The sequence below is a fragment of the Oryctolagus cuniculus genome, chromosome 3, assembly GCF_051225735.1.
Source record: "Oryctolagus cuniculus isolate XC-2025 breed Fujian yellow rabbit chromosome 3, ASM5122573v1, whole genome shotgun sequence".
Taxonomy (NCBI): Eukaryota; Metazoa; Chordata; class Mammalia; order Lagomorpha; family Leporidae; genus Oryctolagus; species Oryctolagus cuniculus.
Genome location: NC_142869.1, coordinates 16,816,264 through 16,838,836, shown reverse-complemented (window position 1 = coordinate 16,838,836; position 22,573 = coordinate 16,816,264). Strand labels below are relative to the sequence as shown.

Sequence of the window (22,573 nt, the reverse complement as noted above, 5' to 3'; positions counted from 1 at the left end):
AGTTGGTGATGTATGTTGGTCAGGTGACCAAGGATATCTTGAAGTGGCCCCGTCCCTCTTCCCCTCCTGTTGTGAAATTGGAAAAGAGGGTGATTGCTGAATTTGGAATGCCATCCACCCACGCCATGGCAGCTACCGCCATTTCCTTCACCCTCCTTCTCTCTACTGTGGACAGATACCAGGTAAGGCAACCTGAGTCTCCTTCATTCCAGGTCCAGCACCACTGTGGAATGAGGCAGTAAACAGAGGCTGCATTTCAGAATTTTCTCTTAAAGCCACTTTGAGGAACTCAAAGGTTTATGAAACAAAGACTAGGGAGTACTGAAACCTATTGAGCAATCTATGAGGATTACCTCGTAAAAGAAGTGGCCATATAATTTAGCTCCAAATTAAGGCGTGCCTGAGAGTGAACATGGACACTGTTAATACTCGTACCAGCACAACCAGTGTGACATGGGCTGCCCCCAGTGACTGACACATGTTGTCCCTGTTCAGGAAGCATTTTCACTCTGAGCTGCCTGCTCACACAGCACCTGAGTCAGCGCTGTCATCCTGTTTGCAACAGATGCAGAGTTTACAATCCTAGTGAAGGAACCTCCAGGATTGAGACGATTCCATAAAATCCCCCTGCTAGGGTCCCCAAGGCCCAGGACAAAAGAGTCTGCACCCCAAATTAGCCTCCAAGTTTTTGTCTGTCCCTAGTTAGGGCTCAGCCATGAGAAATTATGGCTCCAGTTTTTCTAGAACTGTCCAAATGACAGTAGATTAATAAATGTTAAAAAAATTAGAAGAATTTCACGTAAATAATATCTACTTAGATGACAATTATAATAAGTGCTTTTTAGGCATGGAAAGCCAAGACACTCTGGGGGAAAAAAAACCTAAATGAAAGATCTCCGCGAGTGAGATCCCAGTGGAAAGAATGGGCCAGCAAAGAAGGAGGTACCTTTCTCTGAAGGGAGGAGAGAACTTCCACTTTGACCATGGCCTTGTCTAAATATGATCAGAGTTGGTGAACTCAGGGGGCTTCCATAGCCTTGGCAGCTCATGACAAGAGCCTAGGGTGATTACTGAGGCCATAAACAAGAGTGTCAATTTGTTAAGTCAACAACAGGAGTCACTGTGCACTTACTCCTCATGTAGGATCTTTGTCCTTAGTGTGCTGTACATTGAGATTTAATGCTATAACTAGTACTCAAACAGTATTTTTCACATTATGTTTCTGTGTGGGAGCAAACTGTTGAAATCTTCACTTAATGTATGCTAAACTGATCTTCTGTCTATAAAGAGAATTGAAAATGAATCTTGATGTGAATGGAAGGGGAGAGGGAGTGGGAAAGGGGAGGGTTGCGGGTGGGAGGGACGTTATGGGGGGGAAGCCATTGTAATCCATAAGCTGTACTTTGGAAATTTATATTCATTAAATAAAAGGTAAAAAAAAATAAGTGCTTTTTAAATGTTTCCTCTTAGATATGTTTTTTTAAAATATTTATTTATTTATTTGAAAGACAGAGTTACAGAGAGGCAGAGAGAGAGGTTGTCCATCCACTGATTCACTCCCCAAATGACTGCAACAGCCGGTGCTGGGCCGATCCAAAGCCAGGAGCCAGGATCTTCTTCTGGGTCTCCCACATGAGTGCAGGGGCCCAAGGACTTGGGCCATCTTCTGCTGCTTTCCCAGGCCAAAGCAGAGAGCTGGATTAGAAGTGGAGCAGCTGGGTCTTGAACCATACCTATATGGGATGCTGGCACTACAGGCAGTGGCTTTACCCACTATACCACAACGCCGGCCCCATAAGGGCTTTTAAAGATTATATTATTACTGCAATGAAGGTTTTTTTCCTTCTTCTTTGAGACAAATTGCTTGACTTTTGTCTGACTACATACATTTTACCCATTCCTAATTTTGAATTTCATTAAATTTTAGCAGTATTATAGGCAAATGGTAGTACTGGTTCACCCTGCCCCTTTATCCCAGAAATCTGGGGATGTTCCCTGTTCTAGATAGTACAGAAACAGGGGTGTTAGACTGGTGTGACTTGAAGAGGTCAGGACTAGGTCAGGTCTTGGCTCTACCTTGCAATCTTCTACCTGGACACCTGAGCTTAGAACTCTGTTTCCTAAGCAGGAATAGGACAGTTAAGTAGGATATTTCCAACTAGATAGGAACATTTGTCATAACTTACATGTGATGCCAGATCAAACATGTCTGTGCTTCTCATTACTGTCAGAATTACCTTAACGCACGCTTGTGAACTGTGTTGTACCCAATGCCAGCTGCCCTGGAAGGACATCATGGCCACAACACTGTCCCTCATTGAGTAGCTGTCAATCTCCAGGAAGGTCTATGAACATTCTACTGTTAGGTGAAAAATAGCCAGCAAAGGAAGACAACCTTTTATTTTATTTCATTTTTGAGGGTTTTATTTATTTGTTTGAAAGGCAGAGAGATAAAAGGCAGAGAAAGAGATCCCCTAATGGCTACAACAGCCAGAGCTTGTCTAGGCCAAAGCCAGGAACTCAGAACTCTATCTGGGTCTCCCACGTGGATAGTAGGGGCCCAGGTACTTGGGCCATCTTCCAATACCTTCTCAGGTGTGTTAGCTGGGTGGTGGATCAGAAGCAGCAACTTGGACTCAAACCAGGACTCTAATAGGGGAGGCCAGTATCATAGGCAGCAGATTAGCCCACTGCTCTGCAATGCCTCCCCAACAACCTCCGTTAAATACTCCTTTTAGAGATTCCTGGTCCTGCTTAAAAGATTTTTGTCTATCAGTTTTTGAAAGGCCTAAGTTATGAGTTTCTCTCCCATTTAATTTTTAATGATAAATATATTTAGTTATTTAGGTTATTTGCTCATAAACAGCTTTTAAAAATGGATTTATTTATATAAATATGTATTGAGGGTAATACCTAAACTGTAATTTCTGAATACATTAACCCATTAATTTTTTAACATAGTTAAAAATATGATATTTAATCAATATAAATCTTTTAATGTTTTAAAAGTTATTTTTTATTTATTTGAAAGGCAGAGAGACAGACACAGGCAGGCAAATCTTCCATCTGCTTGTTCAGTTTCCAAATACCCGCCACGGTCAGGATTGAGAAAAGCCAAAGCAAGAAGCCTGGAACTCACTCCAGGTCTCCTGCATGTGTGGCAAGGACCCAAGTATTTATGCTGCCTCTCAAGGTGCACATTATCAGGAAGCTGGAGTTGGAATCAGAACTAAGACTCGAATTCCAGGCCCTCTGCTGTGGGATGCAGGCGTCCCAAACTGTGTCTGATCTACTGTGTCAAACACGTGCCCCAGTAAACCTTAAAGAGAAGACATTCATTTGGCTGTTTGTCCTCACATGTTACAGGGGAAAAAAGGACTCTGGGTTCTACTCATACATCATTAGGACTAGAAGCAAGTGGATTGTATCTCTACATCTAGTTTGTAGCAGAATATATGTGTGTCCCTTACATGACTCAGTCCTGGTCTGATTCCCCCCGCAAATATTGAGGCTTAGTGCAGTATGGATTGCTGCTTTGAAATCAGGATGTAAATATGTCCATTCCTAGTTGGTGCCATCGTCCTTGGTTCCTCTCAAAAAGAGAAGTTGCTCATCAGGACTCCTGGATTACAGCACAGGCCCATCTGCCTTGCCCCTGGACCAAATTATTTGTTTCTTAAGTTCTAATTTAAGAATAGATGTATTAGATGTATAAATTAGTTGTTGTGCTAAAACTGCCAGCACCATAGTTGTGGCCCTGAGTCTTAAAGCCAAGTTCTACTGTGTCTTATTGGCTTGTTTATATGTTGTGAAACTTCCTGCCAGAACTATATTCCTAGACATCTTCCCCTTTTCTTTCTTACATTTCCTCACTAAAACAAAGTTTTTATATAGTGAGATTGTTGGTCTAGGGAGTGCAAGACTGAGCCCAGAAGTTATTGCATAATAAATCCTCTTCTCACCTATGACATCAAATGCTATAGGCCCGAGCATGACCTGAGTTCCTGTATCCTTCTCTCTTCCCACAGTATCCTTTTGTTTTGGGACTGGTGATGGCTGTCATGTTTTCCACCTTGGTGTGTCTCAGCAGGCTCTACACAGGCATGCACACAGTGCTGGTAAGTCTTTATTGTCAGTTCTTGCCATGGGTGCTTGAATAGTAGTATAGTCAGTCTGTTTCTCATACTGTTCTTATACTGAATTACTTGCTTATGCAATTATATTTCTAAGGTCATTGATGTAACTAAGTGTTATGTTCGGGTGCATGCATAATAACAATAATAATAATAGAATACTGAAACAATATCAACAAGGCTGAGCTAGGCACAGTGTCTCAAGACTTTGAAGATGGCCTAAATGACAGCAGAGGTTCTGGTGATTTCTTTTCACATTGGTTTACTGATGATGCAGCAAACAGTGCAGAAAAAACACCCAGGGTCAAGGATGCAAGTGAGTGGATGCAGTTCCCGACTGAAGGCCTTACAGAAATGGGGCTCTGAAGTACAGGGATCTCTACTGCCCTTGCAGGGTAAGGGTCCCACCCACCAGGAGGAGTCCAGAATCAGTTTTCCTTCCTTTCACACCATTTTAGGTGGTAGTGAGTTGTGGGAACAGGGAGACACAGCTGCATTTAAAAGTTTGTCCTCTCTTATTCCATATTGGGATTTTTTTCCCCAGAGCTGTCACAGCACAGTTAAAATTATTGCAGAATTTGACTTCCTAGTGCATCATCCAGCCACCAGGCAGCTCCAGAGCACAGGCTGCTCATGGTTCACGGTTATGACAGGAACACTGTTTACCAGCATAATTAGCACAAGAAAATTTTCTTTAAGAAGAAATGGACCCTTGATCACTGTTCATCTCAACTGTGAACCTCAAAAGTTGTGTTAGTAAAAGACCTTGGAGGGAAGGGCATGCCTGAAGGACCTCCTTGCTCCTCTCATGGGAAAGGTGGAAGGGCTGGAGCAGAAGAGTGAACTGGTCTGGGGAGATCATTTGTCAAAATGGGCAGAGGCAGAGAACTGAGGAAGTAAACCATGAGAAAAGGGGCTCATGGCTTCCCGAGAGCTGATCAGAGAACATCATGATTCCCCTTTAAAAATGCAAAAGGAGGTGCTGACAGCAACTGGAGTCGGCGCCAGGCCTTGGGTGAGGCCAGAGAGGCACAAAATTGAAAGGTTGCCCAAAACTCAAAACATCAGGAATTGAGATAAATAATATTAATGTAATACTTTTTAAAAATATCAAAATTCATGTCCCCCCAAAATCTAATAATATTAATGCAATACTTTTTTAAAACATCAAAATTCATGTCCCCCCAAAATCTATGATGAACAAATTATTCCAATTTTAAATAACAACAAGATCTGACCTTGTATTTGTATAAGCTTCCTTGCTTGTCTCATTTAATCCCGGCCCCAACTAATTTATGGGTTTAGGTAAGAAGGGGCAGATCTTGGAAATGCTGAGGGAGCAGTTAAGGGCCAGTCTTCTTATTTTACCTACCGACAGACGTCCCTGCTGTCCCCACCCATTGTGCACTGCATCTGGTGGCTTCAGAGAGGAAGGGGAGATGGGAGGAAAGAATTCTCAATTCGCTACACTACTGCTTTGCATTACCGAGGTTCTCTCCAAAAATGTTCCATCGACTTCAACATGCAACTCAGTAGAGCTCCCTTGGGTGTTTTGGCATTGCTTTTATAGGGGGCTACTTTTTAATTTACATAGGTTTTATTAAAAAATGATCTTGGGAACTCAGGTTAAAATTAAAACCAAAGTAAACATAAGAATGTAAAGCTACAGAAACGAATAACGAGCACACAAAACCCACCTCTCCAAGAATATTGCTGCTTTTTTTCTTTTCTTTTTAAAGTGGGTTATGGGGATGGGGAAGCAGATATGTGTGGGCAGATAGATTAGGCCACTCATTCAGATGCAAGGAATGGATACAGCCAGTGTTTATGGAGGATGTGTCCCAGAAGAAACCAGAGCAAGGAACCACAGCAACTATTCCGCATCCCATCCTGTTCTACTGTTAGAGTCCAGAATTTCTTTTAAACTCACTATTTTATTTCATAAAGATCTTTGACCCTGACTTAGCCTCAGTCCCTCAGATTAGTCAAGTTGTAGGACCAGAGCATGGCTTTGGAGCTGATGGTACAAGATTTCTAGTAGCAGAAGGGACTGTGGGTCTTAATAGTAGGATGTAGTTGTTAAGCATTAGTCATCTTTATTCGGCAGCTACCTAATGAGCTACTAGAGGGTGCCAGACTTGGGGCTAGATATGGGAGATATTGATGTACACAAACCTACTCCACCCTCCTGGGTCTCCATGTCTACGATGGAGGCAGACACACAAGTTGCTGATTGCTTGATATGGTGAGCGCTATAATTAGCACGGAGCCAACTAAGGTAGCATGCCTCTTTCCTGGGCCCCTCGAAGTCTCCAGGAAATGTCATGCATAATGCATCTCAACCCTGGCTGCATATTCAAATCCCATGGGACACTTTAAAAAGTACCTCTGGAGATATTTGCGCACACATGTTCATAGCAGCGTTATTCACAATAGCAAAAAGGTAGAAGCAAAGCAAGTATCTACTGGCAGGTGAATGGATAAGCAAAATGGGGTATTTATCCATATGATGGAATTTAGGCAGCCTTAGACAGGAAGGAAATAAGACACACAGCAGCAAGAATCAACTTTGAAGAAACTAGGTTAAGTGAAATAAGCCAGTCCCAAAACACAAATATCCTACGATTCTGCTTAGATGAGGTAACTAAAGTAGTCAAGACACAGAAGGTAGAATGGAAGTAGCCAGGAACTGGGAGACAGGAGGAATGAGTTATTGTTTAATGTATATAAAGTTTCAATTTCATAAGATGAAACAAATCCTAGAGGCAGATGGAGGTGATGGTTACACAATAATGTGAATGTGTTCCACACCACTGAACTGTGTGGTTTTGTTATATATCCTTTACTACAATTTCTGTGTGTGTGTGTGTGTGTGTACATGAGTATGTATCTAGAGGTGAGTGCTCAGATTTGTTTTTTTCAAAGCTCCCTGGTTGAATTCATGGGGCAGCCAGGTTGAGAGTCATTGATCAATTAATGAAGAAAACCCTTCAGTGTCCAGTGCTGGACACTGGAATGCACACGAACAAAACGCGGATGAAACGGGGAAGGAAGGTTCAAACCAGTGCTGTGTGGGCAGCCCAGTGTCCGCATCAGGAACCATGCTGATCACTGATTGTTCACAGCTGTGATGCTGACCACACCTCAGTGTGTCATTCTGCTGGCTGCCTCTTTGTAGATATGGTCCTCCCTGTACAAGCAGGGAGAGCAATTCACAGACAGAAATAATTTGCTTATCTCTGCCATGAAGACGTTACTGTTAGTCAGACATGAATGCTTTGCTTTCTGTGTCACAGCTTTGTTGACAGCCTCTAGCCAGACTCCTGGGCAGGCTTGAGTGATGCATGAAGAAATGCTGAACTGGTTCTGCAGTGTCATCACCCTCACCAAACCAGCTTTGACCCCACCTCAGGGAAGAGCATCTCATTTGACCAGGATGTCCACATAAGAAACATGAGCAAGATTCCAGGTCCTCCCGTCTCAAACCTCAGTCAGCCAGGGAGTCACCAAACTCAGTCAGTTGTGGCTCCTAAGAGGGTCTCAGGGCTGCTCTTACACCATTGCCAGGACAGTATTTCCAAATCGGATGATGCTGTTCCATGCATGGAGAAATTTCTCTGTCTCCTGCTAGATGTGAATGACGACATAGCCCCGCCTTGTCAGTGGCAGTCATTTGGCACCTTTTGGAGAATCGGTCTTTAAGAGAAGTCAGCATGGCTCATGCCAAAATGTAGAAATAACAAACACAGAGCCCTGGTGACATTTGAGAGGCCACTGGTACCACACTGGGCCACCCTGCCTCTAGGCTTGCCATCCAAGATAAAACAAAGCTCGTTATTACCAAAGCCAGTTTTTATTAAAGTCTTACATTTCCCATCGTGAAAAGCATTCTAGGTTATGCCATGACATCCAAAACAGTTTTTTGTTGTATAATTTATCTCCTCTTGGTTTGAAGAATAAATTAATTGCAGTCAGCAAGAGACAGAGAGAGAGAGAGAGAGAGAGAGAGAGAGAATGCATAAGAATGTCTGGGAAGGATTGAGTAGCTCATTGAATTCAAGATAGAATCAAACATCAAAGCTTCAGAGAAGATTATAAGCACGGTGGCTCTGAGGAGTGTTGTCTTCTTCCCTGTAGGGTATCACCATGCATGTATTCTCACTCCTGACAATTTCCCCTTCAGGTCAAAACTCTCATGTATGGAGGTGAAACTTTGGTTGGACCCAGTACCACCCTTGCATCAGTGAGCCGCAGGAATGGGACCCTGGGAAGCATCCCTGTGAGGTGCAGAAGCAGTATCCTGAGAACAGGGACTGGAAAGAGCTCAGTAGCTTCACCACAGCTAATTGTGCCCAGACATGAGAGGTTACTGTCCCTATTAATCCAGACTCCTTGAATGCAAATGGCAGGCACCAACCCAAACTAGTTTTAGCTAAAGGGAAATCTGTTGGTTTTTCTTATCATAGTATAAGAAGGTCAGAGGTGCAGCTTCCCCTGGGAAAGTGCGACCCAAGGATGATCTTCCTGTCTCTGCATCTCTCTGCAGGGTGGATTCGTGCTCTTGGGCTTGTATTCTTCCTGAAAATAGACCCAGGAAGCTCTGAGCTTAAATTCTTTGTTTCTCTCCTAAAAGAGTTCCAGTGAGGAGAGATTCAGGAAATATCTCTAACTGGCCCCACCTGGATAATAGGCCAATTCTTGTACTAAACACTGTTCAGGAGGTGCTATTGGGCCAGCTGAGTCAAGAGTCAACCTGGGGCTGGCACCGCAGCTCACTTGGCTAATCCTCCACCTGTGGCCCTGGCACACCGGGTTCTAGTCCCGGTTGGGGCGCCAGATTCTGTCCTGGTTGCTCCTCTTCCAGACCAGCTCTCTGCTGTTACACGGGAAGGCAGTGGAGGATGGCCCAAGTGCTTGGGCCCTGCACCTGCATGGGAGACCAGAAGGAGGCACCTGGCTCCTGGCTTCGGATCGGCACGGCGTGCTGGCCACAACGCACCAGCCATAGCGGCCATTGTGGGGTGAACCAACGGAAAAAGGAAGACCTTTCTCTCTGTCTCTCTCTAACTCTGCAAGAGTCAACTTGTATGAGCAGGGAGTGATACTGTCAGCAAGGATCAGGAGTAGGATTGTCACATGGGAGGGGCAGTTCTCCAAAATAAAGTGCTTCCAGTCAACAGAAGAAAAGAGTCAAGTCCCATTGATAGACTTTTCCTTGCTACTTCAACATCATGGCATTTTCCCTGTTTTTCATAACTATGTTTGTGCTTATGGCAGATGGAAGACAGAAAACCTAGAACACTAATCATACTGTACTTGAGACGTCTGGGATTGTTCAGTTACACAGAACTGATTTTAAATCCTTTGACTGATAAAACAATCATCCCAAATATATTAATGGTGAAATTAGAACTTTTATTGTTAAATTAGTATGTGAAATACGAGTAAACAGTGAATGGTTATTCCATTATTTTGCACTTGAACTACTGAAGTGCTTCTCTATTTTATTGTTTCTAACTTGTTTGATCTGTGGATAATTATATAGATATTAGGTTTTATTTGCTTACTCATTTATTTTTCCCCCTTAGTATTGCTTTAGCTTTGGTTGGAGTTGGAGGATGTTCAAAAGGCTTCTCAAATATTAAATTATCTGCAGACCATACAAAACTGTGTTCTGGCTTTGGACTAGAGGATTTTTGGTGTGTTGTTTTTTCAAGTTGTTTGAAACCACTTTAAAAAAAAAAAAAACCTTTAAACTGACTTATTTAATATAGAGAAAAAGCGAATTGTAATATAAATTACACTCTACCAAGCCTTACTTTTTGCTATGCCCTGTTGGGTGAGTTGCTTACTGAGATAAAAAGGAAATTTGGTCGTGTTTCTGAGCGTCAGTCACCATGTTATTGTTGCTCATTGTTTTCCCTTTACCCTAGACAGAAATATTTTTACCCTTTTGTAAAAATAGAGAATTTTTTCTGGTTTCAAAAGCAATAAGAACTCAGAGTAAAACATTGATCCTCTCTTGTTTTTAAAGTTTGAAAAAAAAATTTTAAAACAAAGTAAATCGTTATTAGTTAACCACCCTAGAGGTTCAGACGGCTATTGTTGAAGATGACGTGAAGGGATGTTGAAGACATTTCATGCTTCTGAATTAGTTATATCAAAATTGGGGCTTAGCACAATTTCCAGCAAGAACCACTTGTGGTATGTATTTAACAAATATAGGCAATTTATTTTTTTTATCTCCTTTCTCAACACTGTTCAAAAACCCATAGTTGGAACACAGTTTTTGTCTGCTCTGTGAGTGCAAGATGAAATGGTTTGGGTGTGCTCTCAGTCAAGCAGTAGGGCTGGAATGAGCCTGAGTGTGAACCGCTTGGGCAGCTCCCCAGAGCCAAGGGCTGCACAGCCAAAGGGGTGAGGCTTCTGGCTGCAGGAATGGTGCACTGGAGCCAAGACAGAGAGTTGATTTTGCTGTTGGGACGCAGATAGTTTATCTCAGTGAGAAAGACTCAAAATGCCATTGAAGTCCCAGATAGACAAAGAGGGAGCTCAGATAAGTACTAAAAACGGGGTTGTATTGAGATGCATCCTCTTCCCCCAGATAAGTAAAAACAGCCACATTCAGAGAGAGAGAGAGCACAGATTTGAGATCCAGGACCCCTGTACATTTTATCTGTGTCACTAGATGTGTCCCAGTGACCAGAAAAATAACTAAGAATAAAGACATGCCTCAGCCACCCATACAAGCTAGCCTTCATGTGTTTCTTTCCCCGGTTAGGAGCCTGCCTTTTTATTATATATGTGTTATGGTTTCACTGAAGGATGAGGTTTTTCTATAAACTTATAAGCATGTCTCTTAATGGAAAAAGTACTGTCGTTAAATTTTTAAAACACTGTTTAATTAAAGTGATAAGAGCAAGTACTGTGAGGAATCTTTAAGAAGTGCATGGAAATGTATGTTATGAAAAAACTATGCATGGATTTCAAGATTTTTTATACCACAATAAACTTATCTTTTAAATTAATTTTCCCATAAACTTTTTTTTTAAGATTGATTTATTTGAAAGGCAGAGTTACAGAGAGGCAGAGGCAGAGAGAGAGAGAGAGAGGTTTTCTATCTGCTGGTTCACTCTCCACATGGCTGCAATGGCCAGAATGGGGTCTATCCAAATCTAGGAGCCAGGAGTTTCTTCCAGATCTCCCACACTGGCACAGGGGCTCAAGGACTTGGGCCGTCTTCCATTGCTTTCCTAGGCTGTAGCAGAAAGCTGGATTGGAAGTGGAGCAGCTGGGCCTCAAACTAGAGCCCCTATGGGATGCTGGCACTGCAGGCAGCAGCTTTACCTGCCACACTACAGCACTGGCCCCTTCTCATAAATTTTTAAAAGTACCCTTTTATAGTCAATCTTAGCCAAAAGGCTGAGAAGTGATTTTTACATAGTTTTTAAAAAAGATTTCACTTATTTGTTCACTTGAGGAAATACATACGTAAATTCCTGCTCCCCAGGGCCGTGGCATTCAGGAGAGCACTGGCATATACTTGCACTTCATTTTCATTTGCAGCCCTCTAAGTTGTTTGTCTCCCTGGAGGAACAAGAACAAAGAGAAAGAAAATGGTTTGCTGTGATTCCTCAACCAACCACTGAAACCTGAGAGTGAAGGCTTCTTTCCAAATTCAATCCAATCATAACAGTTTCAATCTAGTTCAATCAAGTAGTCACCGTCCTCCGAAGGCAGATGTACCCCTTAGAAAAGAAGAGTCGTGAATACTTAATACCAGTAGTTCCAAGCCATGAAGACAGAAAGTAATATAAAATGTCAGGGCTGAGACTTCTGTCTTTACCTCAGTCATGCTATAACCACTTAGAAGAAAAAAAAAAATCAGAAAAAAATGTAAGTGAATATTTATGTAAACTTAACATGGAAAAAACCTTGCTAGAAATGATATTAAATATGTCACTCACAAAGTAAAAGATTAGAAGAGTTTCCTGCATACATTTTTTGAAAATGTCTGTATATTTAAAAAATTGGAAGTTATCTTCAAAAATATAATGGGTAAAAAGCAAAGAATTAATAAGCAAAAGTACAACATTCCAATATATAACGATATGCAGTTTCCCCAAAGGAAAAATAAAGATACCTAGTAAATTTAACAATTCTATCTGTATTTTCAGGGCCATAATAAAAGTAATAAGGGAAATATAAATAAAAAACATGATATAACTTAGAAATTTTTGACTATGACTTAGTAAAACAAAAATGAAAGAATGGGAATGGGAACCAGTGCTGTTCAGGGGTTGAGTAAAGGGACATAATGATAAAGGGACGTTGTAATGAGATGTGTATCAAAGGCCATAAAACATGATACATATGCTTCTGAACTAGTTCTCAGAATTTGTCCTAAGACTAGTAGAACAAATACAGAGACATTTGAATAAGCTTATAGCATTTCTCACAGAATCATCCCAGTTTATACTCTTAGCAGTGTTGTATGGAATTTCCCGTTCTCCACATCCCTGCCTGTAATTTAGCTTCACTTTCCTTTAGCCTTTTTAGTGGCTATTTCTTGCATCTCATGTGGTTTTGATTTCTCTGAAAAATGACATTCAGCCCCCTCCGCGTAATTATTGACCGTCAGCTACCCTCCTTTCTGGAGTGTCCATTCGTACTGCATCACTTGTCTTTTCCTTACTGGGTTACTGATGCTGCATTGGTTACATTCCCTCTCTGTGGCTTCCCTTTTCACCCTATCACTAGCATCTCTGGGAGCAGAATTATTTAACATTAATGTTATCCAGTGTATCAATCCACAGTCAGTCCACAAAAGGATTTTTTTCTCTTTGAGGTAACATTTTTAATCTTTAACTATTTAGTGGAGGGTCTTCACCACTTGACATCAATACTTACAACTCTTCAGAAAACAGATAATGGTATTGGCAGGAAGACAAATAGACCAATGAATGAAAAGGAATATAAAGTATATAGATACATTCACACACACACACACACACACAGAGAGAGAGAGAGAGAGAGAGAGATCTCCCATCCACTGGTTCACTCCCTAAATGGCCACAATGGCTGGCTGATCTGAAGCCAGGAGCCAGGAGCTTCTTCAAGGTCTCCCACGTGGGTGCAGGGGCCCAAGGACTTGGGCCATCTTCTACTGCTTTCCCAGGCACATTAGCATGTAGCTGGATCATAAGTGAGGCAGCTGGGACTCGAACCATATGGGATGTCCACATGTCAGGCAGAGCTTTAACTTGCTACACTGTAACACCAGTCCCAAGGCATGGTATTTCCATGTAGTAGAATATTACATAGCTCTTAAAATGATTCTGCTATCATGGGAAAATGTGACCAATAGTTAATGAAAAAAGCAAATTATAGAACAGAGTGAACAGCGCAGTGCCACTGGTTGTCAAGTTGTGTGTATGTGCTGGGGAGAGTTATGGGGCACAACAGGTTGAGCCACCATTTGGGACGCTTACATCCATCTGATATCATTGCCAAGTCTAGTCCTGGCTCCTCTGCTTTCATTCCAGCTTCTTGCTAATGCATTCCAGGGGACAGCAGAGGATGACTCAAGTTCTTAGGTTCCTGTCAACCATGGGGGAGACCTGGATTGAGTTCCTGGCTTTGGCTAGGCCCCACCCTGGGGCATTTGGGGAGTGAACCAGTGAATCGAACTCTCCCTGCCTTTCAAATAAGTAAACTTTTTTTAATTGTTTGTGTGCATAGGGGAAAGTTAGTAGTGGATAAAATTTTCTGAAATACATTTTTAACAGTGAGCCTGAATTGTTTGCCAAAACCAATAAGGCTATTTTTGTTTAATGGACACAAACTGTATCTTTTCTCCTCCATCCAAGTATATTATAGACAATTAAAAATAAAAGCACAGAACCGGCATTGTAGCACAGCCAGCTATGCTGCCACCTGCGACATCAACATCTCATATGCCTTTGAGTTCCAGCTTCCCCACTTCTATTCCAGCTCTCTGCTAATTTACCTGGAAAAGCAGCAGAAGATAGTCCAAGTCTTTGGGCCCCTCCACCCATGGGAGAGACCTGAATGGAGTTCCAGGCTCTTGGCTTCTGCATGACCCTATGGCCATTTTGGGAGCGAACCAGTGGATGGAAGATTCATCCATCTCTCTCTCTCTCTCTCTCTCTTTTTCTAGAATGGAGAGTTTAAACTTTGATGAAAGTATAACACCTCTACCAGACACTTGAATTATTTTTTTCCTGCCCTTGCTCTCTTTTTTTAAGAGAACAATACTTATTGTGAATTTTGGCAATCAAACAAGGACATGGGTTCCAAACAGCTTATGTGTTGTTTGTTTGGGAATCAGTTTTAAAACCTGCAATCCATTGGTTTACAAAATTCCTTTGTCATTTCAACCCTACCTCCTAAGTCTGAGTGCAAAAGGAACCAAGTTCTCAACGACATTCATTTCCCTCCTGCCTTTCTCTGTGGTGCTGTTTCAAAATGAGAAAGTCACTTAACAATGTTTACAGAGTTGAGCTGGGCCAAGTTGCCTATGGAGAGAAACTGCAGTATCCAGACAGACACAAAAGGGAAAATGGACTGTTTACCCATCACAGTCATAAAACTGTCTGAAAACTGTTCTCATTACCAAAATATGTCCTTCTTGGTGATCTGATGGCCACTAATCTGGCTGCAGCAGACAAACCTGGACGAATGCAGTAGTAGGCTTGTGACTATGTTCTGAAAAATCAGCGGAAGGCCTAGAACTTACCTTGAATCTCAAAACCTTGCTGCAGTCCACGTTTATGTCGGTGGGGATACTCCTGGAAGCACACTAACATGAGAAAGGAAGTAGGTCCGTCACGTTTCACATGTTTAAAAGCACACATCCCGTAAGTGCTGTGACTTACTTTATACCTGCATAAAGTTATTTCATTGGGCCATCTGCGAGGACTTTGAGGAGACAGGCGTGCTGTGGCTGCTGCTCCCCCAGGGGGTCCCTCCACACCCTCACCATTGTAGGGCCTGGCCCACAGGCAACGCCTGCCATTTCCTGCTCCTGGGCACCTGCCTGCCCCACACACCAGACATCCAGCTGCCGCACGATTAGAGACTGTGGGTCACACAGTTCCCAAACGCTGTGGCCACCGCCACTTGGACACGTGAGAATCCCGTAAAGCCTGTGCGAGCCGCTGCCCAGTCTGCACCTATATGGCCGAGGTGGCAGGCTCCCAACCGGAAGTTTGACGATTTCAAAGAAAATTTGGTTGGCACCCGCCAAAGCTCTACAAAATAAGAAGACTGGCAAACTTCTCCTCTCTGACTTGCACATCTTTTGCTTGGACCCTGCCTTGGAAGGGGTGATGGTTGCCAATCACATTATTAACTGCTGATGGGGTGGTTCCACTTTTAGCAGAAGAGCTGTACTTGGAAGATTGACTTTTTAGAAAAACTTTTATCTACTGAACAAAATACAGAAGTCATGAAGGAAGGCAAGAAATTTCATTGAATAGTCATCTTTATAATATCCAAGTGACTGCTCAGTTGGAATACAAACACGTTTATCCTAGGAACTGTGTGGCAAGTAAGAGGTTTCTGTAGGGTGCCACTTGTTGGTGTACTGGCCTGCTTGATAGAGTGCTAATCAAAAATGAGAGTTGATTAAACTTAGTTGAAAGCTAGGGAACTTGGGTACCTGTAAAAATTATAATGCAGTACTGATTTCAAGCTCTCTTGCTTATTTTATTCTTTAAACCTTGCATTATACCTCAAATATAAAGTTTATAAAGTCTTAATGATCTTGCTACCAAAACAAAGTTCCATGAGAGATTTCTCATCTCAGAAGTTTAAATCAGGTGTTCTGCTGCTGGTGCACTGTATTAGAACTTTCTTTCCCTGTGTGCTTTGCAGGATGACCCTTGGGTTTCTCACACTTTCCACTGGAATTAAAACTAATGGATGTGTGATTAGATGGTGAATAGTACAGTGGGACAACCTGTAAATGATAATGTCACTGTTTCTTGCTATGTCCTGTCTTGATGATTAGCATACAGTTATGTATAAAAAAAAAACTGATGGCATTCCTTATTGTAGTTCCCAAATTGGAAATCTATTTTAGTCAGTATTCTGAAGAAATATGGAGCCATAAAAAATGCCATTACTGTTCTTATTCCAGAGTGGTAGGTAATGAATACAAGGAGGTTAATGAGATGTGGTGTTTAATTAATGAGTTTTATTTTTGTTACATTTACTGTAAGTATTTTTTCACCTCCTTTAGAGAGGAATAATGTTTCCTGACTAAAGATGAAAAATGATAATTCTTTTTCAAGATCCTTGAATATATTATGTATCATATAATTGTTTTAATTTCTCATGAAATGTCTCCATTCCCTACCAATAACATAAACACAACAATAAATACAACAAAGAACTTCATTGGGGCCAGTGTTGTAGTGCAACAAGTTAAGCCACCGTTTGCAATGCTGGCACATATGAGCACCGGTTTGAGTTCTGGCTGCTCTTTTGATCCAGCTCCCTGCTAATGCATCTGAGAAAGTAGCAGAAAATGGCCCATGTGCTTGGGCCCCTAACACTCACATGGGAGACCCAGATGGAGTTGCAGGCTCTTGGCTTCAGCTTAGCCAGGTCACTGCCGTTGCACTGGGGAGTGAACCAGCAGATGGAAGAGCTCTTTTTCTCTCTGTCTCTCCCTGTTTCTCTGTAACTCAACTAAATGAATGTTTTTTTTTTTTTAATATTTCACATACGTGGGTCAATGGCAGAATTTGGTTTCCCCACCATACTACTTCATTCTCATTATATTTGTGAAAACAGAATCACCTGAGGACAGATGGGCCTCAATTTAGCATGGTTTGATTTAGGATTTTTCAACTTTAAAACTATGCTAGAGTGATGCACATTCAGTAAAAGTGATCCTTCAGATTTTGAATTTGGATCTTTTCCTGGGCTAGTAACATAGGGTTGGATCTTCTCTCATGGCCACTGGATGGTGGCCACCACAGATCCCGGTGCATTATCATGAGGGGAACAACCAATACTCTATAGTATGCTATTGCTAAGCTAGACTATGTTAATGTATTTTTGACTTAACAACATTTTTCTTTTTTTTAAGAGATTTATTTATTTGTTTGAAAGTCATAATTATAGAGAGAGAGGGAGAGACAGATCATTTGTTGTCTAGTTCACTCCCCAGATGGCTACAACAGCTGGGGTTGGGCCAGGTGGAAGCCAGAAGCCAGGAGCTCCTTCCAAGTCTCCCACATGGGTATCAGGGGTCCAAGCAATTAGGCCATCTTCCACTGCTTTCCCAGGCCATTAGCAGGGAGCTGGATCTTAAGTAGAGTAGCTGGGACTCAAATCAGTGCCCTAATGGGATACTGGCATTGCAAATGGCAGCTTTACCACTACATCACAACACCAGTCCCAACTTTCTGGTGGGTGTGTTGGGACATGCCCTCATCGTCAGCCCATGAGCGTTTGTACCACAGTCTTTCCCCTCCTTGTACCTTGCATCTCACTTGTCCATTATCATGAAATCCAATGGCTTCCCCTTCTCACCTGACACATAATGACCAGTAAGTGACAATCTCTGTAATTCAGATTGTTCAGCCTCATCAAAAAGACTGCATGACCATATCTGACTTCACTAGAACAGTCTGCAAAGATTTATTTTTATAAATCTCCAGTAATGTCCAGTTCCTAGTATGGTAAGAGAGCTGCAAAGTATTCCCCTAGGACATTCTGCTTTTGCACAGCAGCCAGACAAGGGTTCAAACCCACATTCCCCAGGGCCAGTGACAAAGGACTGGGTACAGCTACTTTTCCTCTAAATGTGAGCACCAGGTCTACAAAGCGTTTCCAGATCTTTCTCTTGTGCCTCTTTGTGCACAATTGTTACTACATCAAAATACCATTTGAGGGTTTTCAAAGACTACAATATCAGTTTCCTGTCTAGCACTGATGTAATTCAGAAGCTTTTTAATCAATTATGAGGGTTCCAAAAAAGCATGCTGGAAGCTCTGACATGCTGCATTCAGCACAAAGAGACCATGTTGGCATCTGTGATTCAGCGAGGGGAGGCGGTTTCACCGTTCACCCCATGATCCTCTGACCAGCAGCCTCCACATTACCAGGACTTGGTATAAATGCAGAATCTCAGGCCCCACGTGGGCCTTCTAAATCAGAACCTTCATTTTAACTCGCTTCCTAAAGGATTTGAATGCAGGATACAGTTTGAAAGGCACTGGGTCTACAGACATATCTCAGCAAATACGGTGACGATGCCAATTGACTTTCAACCTGCGTGGACCTGCCTAACAATTATATTACATTGAACGTGACTCTCTTCTGTTCTGGCGTTGCTCTGAGGCCCTCTGCCCACCCAGATTTGAGAAAAATCTCACAAATGTTTGACAGTGTCTTTTGTGTCTCCTAGCAGATTGCCCTTCCCTATACTTGTCATTCTTGCAAGCTGTTGTCAAAGATGATGTTATAACCTGCCTGGAAACTTGTTTGATCTAATGTCATAATCCTGCTGACCTGACAAGCCCTGTGATTCATTCTAGTCAGAACTGTTCATATTAGTGTGAATGACGATTGGGGAACTTTTGTCTTTTTCTGAAGACCTCCTGTTTGGACTTGTTAGATTCTGTGAAGCCACAACAAGCAACTGATTATTTCCCATGATTTCCCAAATCATGCTGTAAATGGGATAAAATTGAGAAATAAAGAAAGAACCTAAGTACTTTCTGGTTAATATTGATATTTTAAACAGTATAATAATACCTTATTATAGCATCATATTAATATAATACCTGCTTTGTTTACTTTCTTAGCAAACCAGTGCTCTTGAAAGACAATATACAAAAGAAAACAAGTTTGCAATCATTTTCCATGAAATAGTATATTCAATCCTCTAAGGGAATTTTCTTTATAAGCAGTCATATGACTGAACATTAAACAATTATCTACCTGCTAAGTAGGATTCCTAAATCGTAAAATTATAGCTCTCTTGCAAATATAAAATGAGTATGTGTCAAAGACTTTATTCAACTCATTGATCCAGTGTCAGTAAGATTTAATAAAAGAGTCAATACATATTTGTGAATAATTTTAAAAAGAAATATTACATTCAGATTACTGGGTTGCATACAAAATTGGTTCTGTGTTCTATAGGAATACTGTCCTACGGGCAACTGACTGTAATCTTTGCAGGTGAATGACATTCCCACCAAACAGAAATTATTTTCCTATCAACCAGGCAAAAAATCTACCAGCTAACCTCTCAACTTCACAAAATCGGAGACCTTTAACTGAATTGTACAAAGCACTTTCTCTTCTATGATCCTTGCACAGCCTTTGTCAACCATATGACATTGAAATTAAGTATTGCCTTGTTCCAGTTTTTGTATAATTTTTCTTAACACATTTATAGAAAACCATTTTTTGGTCAAAAATACCAGTCTGATGTCTACTGATGGTCAAAATATGCTCACTCTCCAAGTGGGCCTTTATCTTAAAATTACAGAAGGTGAAAACCAGCATAATTTTTTCTGCCTCATATAGTTACTTCCAAGCTTCAGTGATTTTCCAAGAGAGCTTTGTAGAAAGCCTTCCTCTTTATCACCATAGATATTCATGCCTAGTGAGCCTTAGACTCTCCCTTATAACAATGCTTGGATATCCAAGGTGGCTTAGAGGACAGACACACCATAGAAAGGAAGGGCTCCCATGACAGCAAGCCTACCAAAGACCTTGGACAGCAGAAGATGCCGTAGCTGTGCTCGCACCACATGGCATAGCATTGGCTCCCTGCTTTTGGCCAATCTCTGTAGCCCCTTAGGTGCTTCACCAGGAAATTAATATTTTTAAACTTACATGTTCACTTTTTCTGCCCTTATACATATGTTAATTATATAACTTGTAGGCTTCTCCCTGTAATCATCTATATTCATATTCATGAACAATGGTTGCCTCCCTCTTGCCATTTGGCTGCTATTGAAACTCATTTGCATCATTCTCAGAAATTGAATTCATTGTGAGCTAGGATGGAAAAGAATGAATATTCTGGGTACAACTGGGAAATGTTGATCTATAACTAAACTTTATTTTCTAGAAAGATCTGTAGAGTGTAGGTTTGTTTCATTTGCTGTAATGTCAGTGTCTGCTTGCATTCAAAGCATCGCAGCATCTGCAAAGAAGTGGATCTTGGCTTTTACTCTGCTCCTGGCTTCAGCTCGCTCTCTGAAGGCAGCCAAGGGCAGAGAAGGCCCTTACATTCGCAGCAGGGGACCTGGCAGAGGGGTAGACGCCAGAATCATAGAGTTCGCATAAATAGTTCCGAGATTTGAATGCATTCTTTCCTCACAATAGAATGAATGGGTTTGTTCTCGCCCCTTCTTTCTAGCTAGCTAACCTTGTGTTGTGTTGGTCCACTCAATAGCATTCTTCAGTGAAGATGTTTGGAGAGAGAATGTAAAATTGTCGCTGGTAAACTGCATATGGGAACGTGATGTAGGGTCAGAATTCACAAACGCTGGGAGTTCTCAGGATTAGGGCCTGTTGTTGAAATACCTGGAGATGTTTACCAAAAGGAGCCGTGTTTCTGTCTGGCTGAGACTGAAAACACTGTTTTATGTGTTTATATAAACTTTCACAAAAATTTGTTCTGAAGCTTTGGATAGCTCTATTAGCGTTCTTTTCTAAACACTTTAGCCTACCTATTATTGTTTCCCATAACAAGATACAATAAGGTGTAAGCTTTTATACAAATACTAAGTTTTATAACTGAAAATGAGAATGAGTATAACAATCACAGGGCTATAAACCTTGCTACGTTTAACTTTGGAAAATGTTAGTTTCATGTAATGACTTTTCCCTCAAATAATTTAAAAGGCTGAATTTAAATCTGGGATGGTAAATTGAATTCAAGGTTGATTGTATTTCAGTGTGATCTGTGGGGTTGTGCTGGTAATGCATCCTAAGTGCCTTTTATTTTAAATGTTACTTATGATTGTCATGTGGGTTCTTGGCAACATTTCATTGTTTTTGATGTGACATGAAAATTATAATCATTAGTTATTTCTACTTTAGTCTTATTTTGAAATGTTCTGATTTTAACTATCTGATTTTACCTCTTAATTTTTATTCTGGTAAAAATGACAGGCATTGACTATAGAAAATTTGAAAAATACTTCAGAGTGTAGAGAAGATAATAGTACTCTGTGATAACCCAACAGCAAAAAACTGTTGTCTATTTCTTTCTTATATTTTATCCATGCATACAAGTATATATTTTTATAAAATTAAGATCAACCCTTATGTAAAATTTGTATTCTACATGATATACCTCACTTATGGCTATTTAAAACCATAAAAAAATCTGGTTGCATAAGTGTATTTTTTCAGATAGAAAATATACCTGCTGTGTTATGAAATAAAAATATATTTATTTCATATTTGATATAAAGAACAGTAGGCTTGATTTATATCTTTTCATATCATTAGTGTGATGAAGTATGCATTGTCTTTTATTATCATAGATTAGAGGGACACAAACATAGAGAAGCTGAGGCAGAGAGAGACAGAGTGGGAGAGCTCCCATCTGCTGTGTCACTCACCAAATGTCTTCAATGGCCATGGCAGGGCTGGGGCTAAAGCTGAGTGCCAGGAACTCAGCATAGGTCTAGGGACCCAGTTATTTGAGTCATCCTCTGTTGCCTCCCAGGGTCTGCATTGGCAGGGAGCTGGAGTCAGAGGCCAAAGTGGGGACTCAAACCCAATTACTCTGATGTGGAACTCAGGCATCTTAACCACTAGGCTAAACATTTGCCTCTGTTCTATTCTTTATACTATTTTTGTTGTTTACATTTTCTGATCTTTGAGTAATGGAGCACAAATTACTTTTTGGACTTAATTGGCGTGAGTTAAATAACCCAACAAGAATCATTCTTCTATGTTAACTTTCATGAGCAGCTTTATTATCTTCTCCAATTATTTTTTCAGAATAAATTTCTAAGAGTCAAATTACTGGGTAATTGAGTATTATGTAGATTAACTATGAACTATGTTTGAACTATGTTGTTTGCAAAGTAAAGAATATTCTGCCATTTTTGCCCTCATGTCTTTTCCTTACCTTGCCTTTTGTACCACTCTCTCTTGCCTATCTTGTGTATATTTCATCTGCCTATAAACACCTGCATTCTTCCCTCTCTGCTCTCCACCCTTGAAATCCACCTATTCAGGATGGGGTTATCCCAGTGCTGGCTGGTTTCTCCCCCCCACCTCTGCCTTGGTTTTAATTAAACTGTCATCTGCCTTACATTTATTTTTTGCCAATCTATGTAACTGCGAATTACTTTCCCTCCGGTCCCACATACAGGCATCAAATCCTTTGCAATTCCAAAGAAATTACCTCCTAATTTTTAAAAAAG

General features: G+C 41.1%; 2 protein-coding genes across 10 annotated transcripts in view; one reads left to right on the top strand and one right to left on the bottom strand.

The window, feature by feature from the left end:
• The window catches only part of SGPP2 (sphingosine-1-phosphate phosphatase 2), a 148,458-nt gene that overhangs the window by 96,012 nt on the left and 29,873 nt on the right, over positions 1-22,573 (top strand). For 7 of the 8 annotated variants that reach the window (XR_016231431.1, XM_089328977.1, XM_089328976.1 and 4 more), the window contains 2 exons: positions 3-182; positions 4,029-4,118. Coding sequence is in view for 7 of the 8 variants with exons in the window: in XM_089328977.1 (XP_089185103.1) it covers positions 3-182; positions 4,029-4,118 (270 nt within the window). In the remaining variant the exon portion in view is untranslated. The remainder of the gene's footprint in view (positions 1-2; positions 183-4,028; positions 4,119-22,573) is intronic. The other variant, XM_070070151.2, reaches the window with a different exon arrangement.
• The window catches only part of FARSB (phenylalanyl-tRNA synthetase subunit beta), a 116,923-nt gene continuing 102,317 nt past the window's right edge, over positions 7,968-22,573 (bottom strand). For both annotated transcript variants that reach the window (XR_016231428.1, XM_070070150.2), the window contains one exon: positions 7,968-11,720. Coding sequence is in view for 1 of the 2 variants with exons in the window: in XM_070070150.2 (XP_069926251.1) it covers positions 11,704-11,720 (17 nt within the window). In the remaining variant the exon portion in view is untranslated. The remainder of the gene's footprint in view (positions 11,721-22,573) is intronic.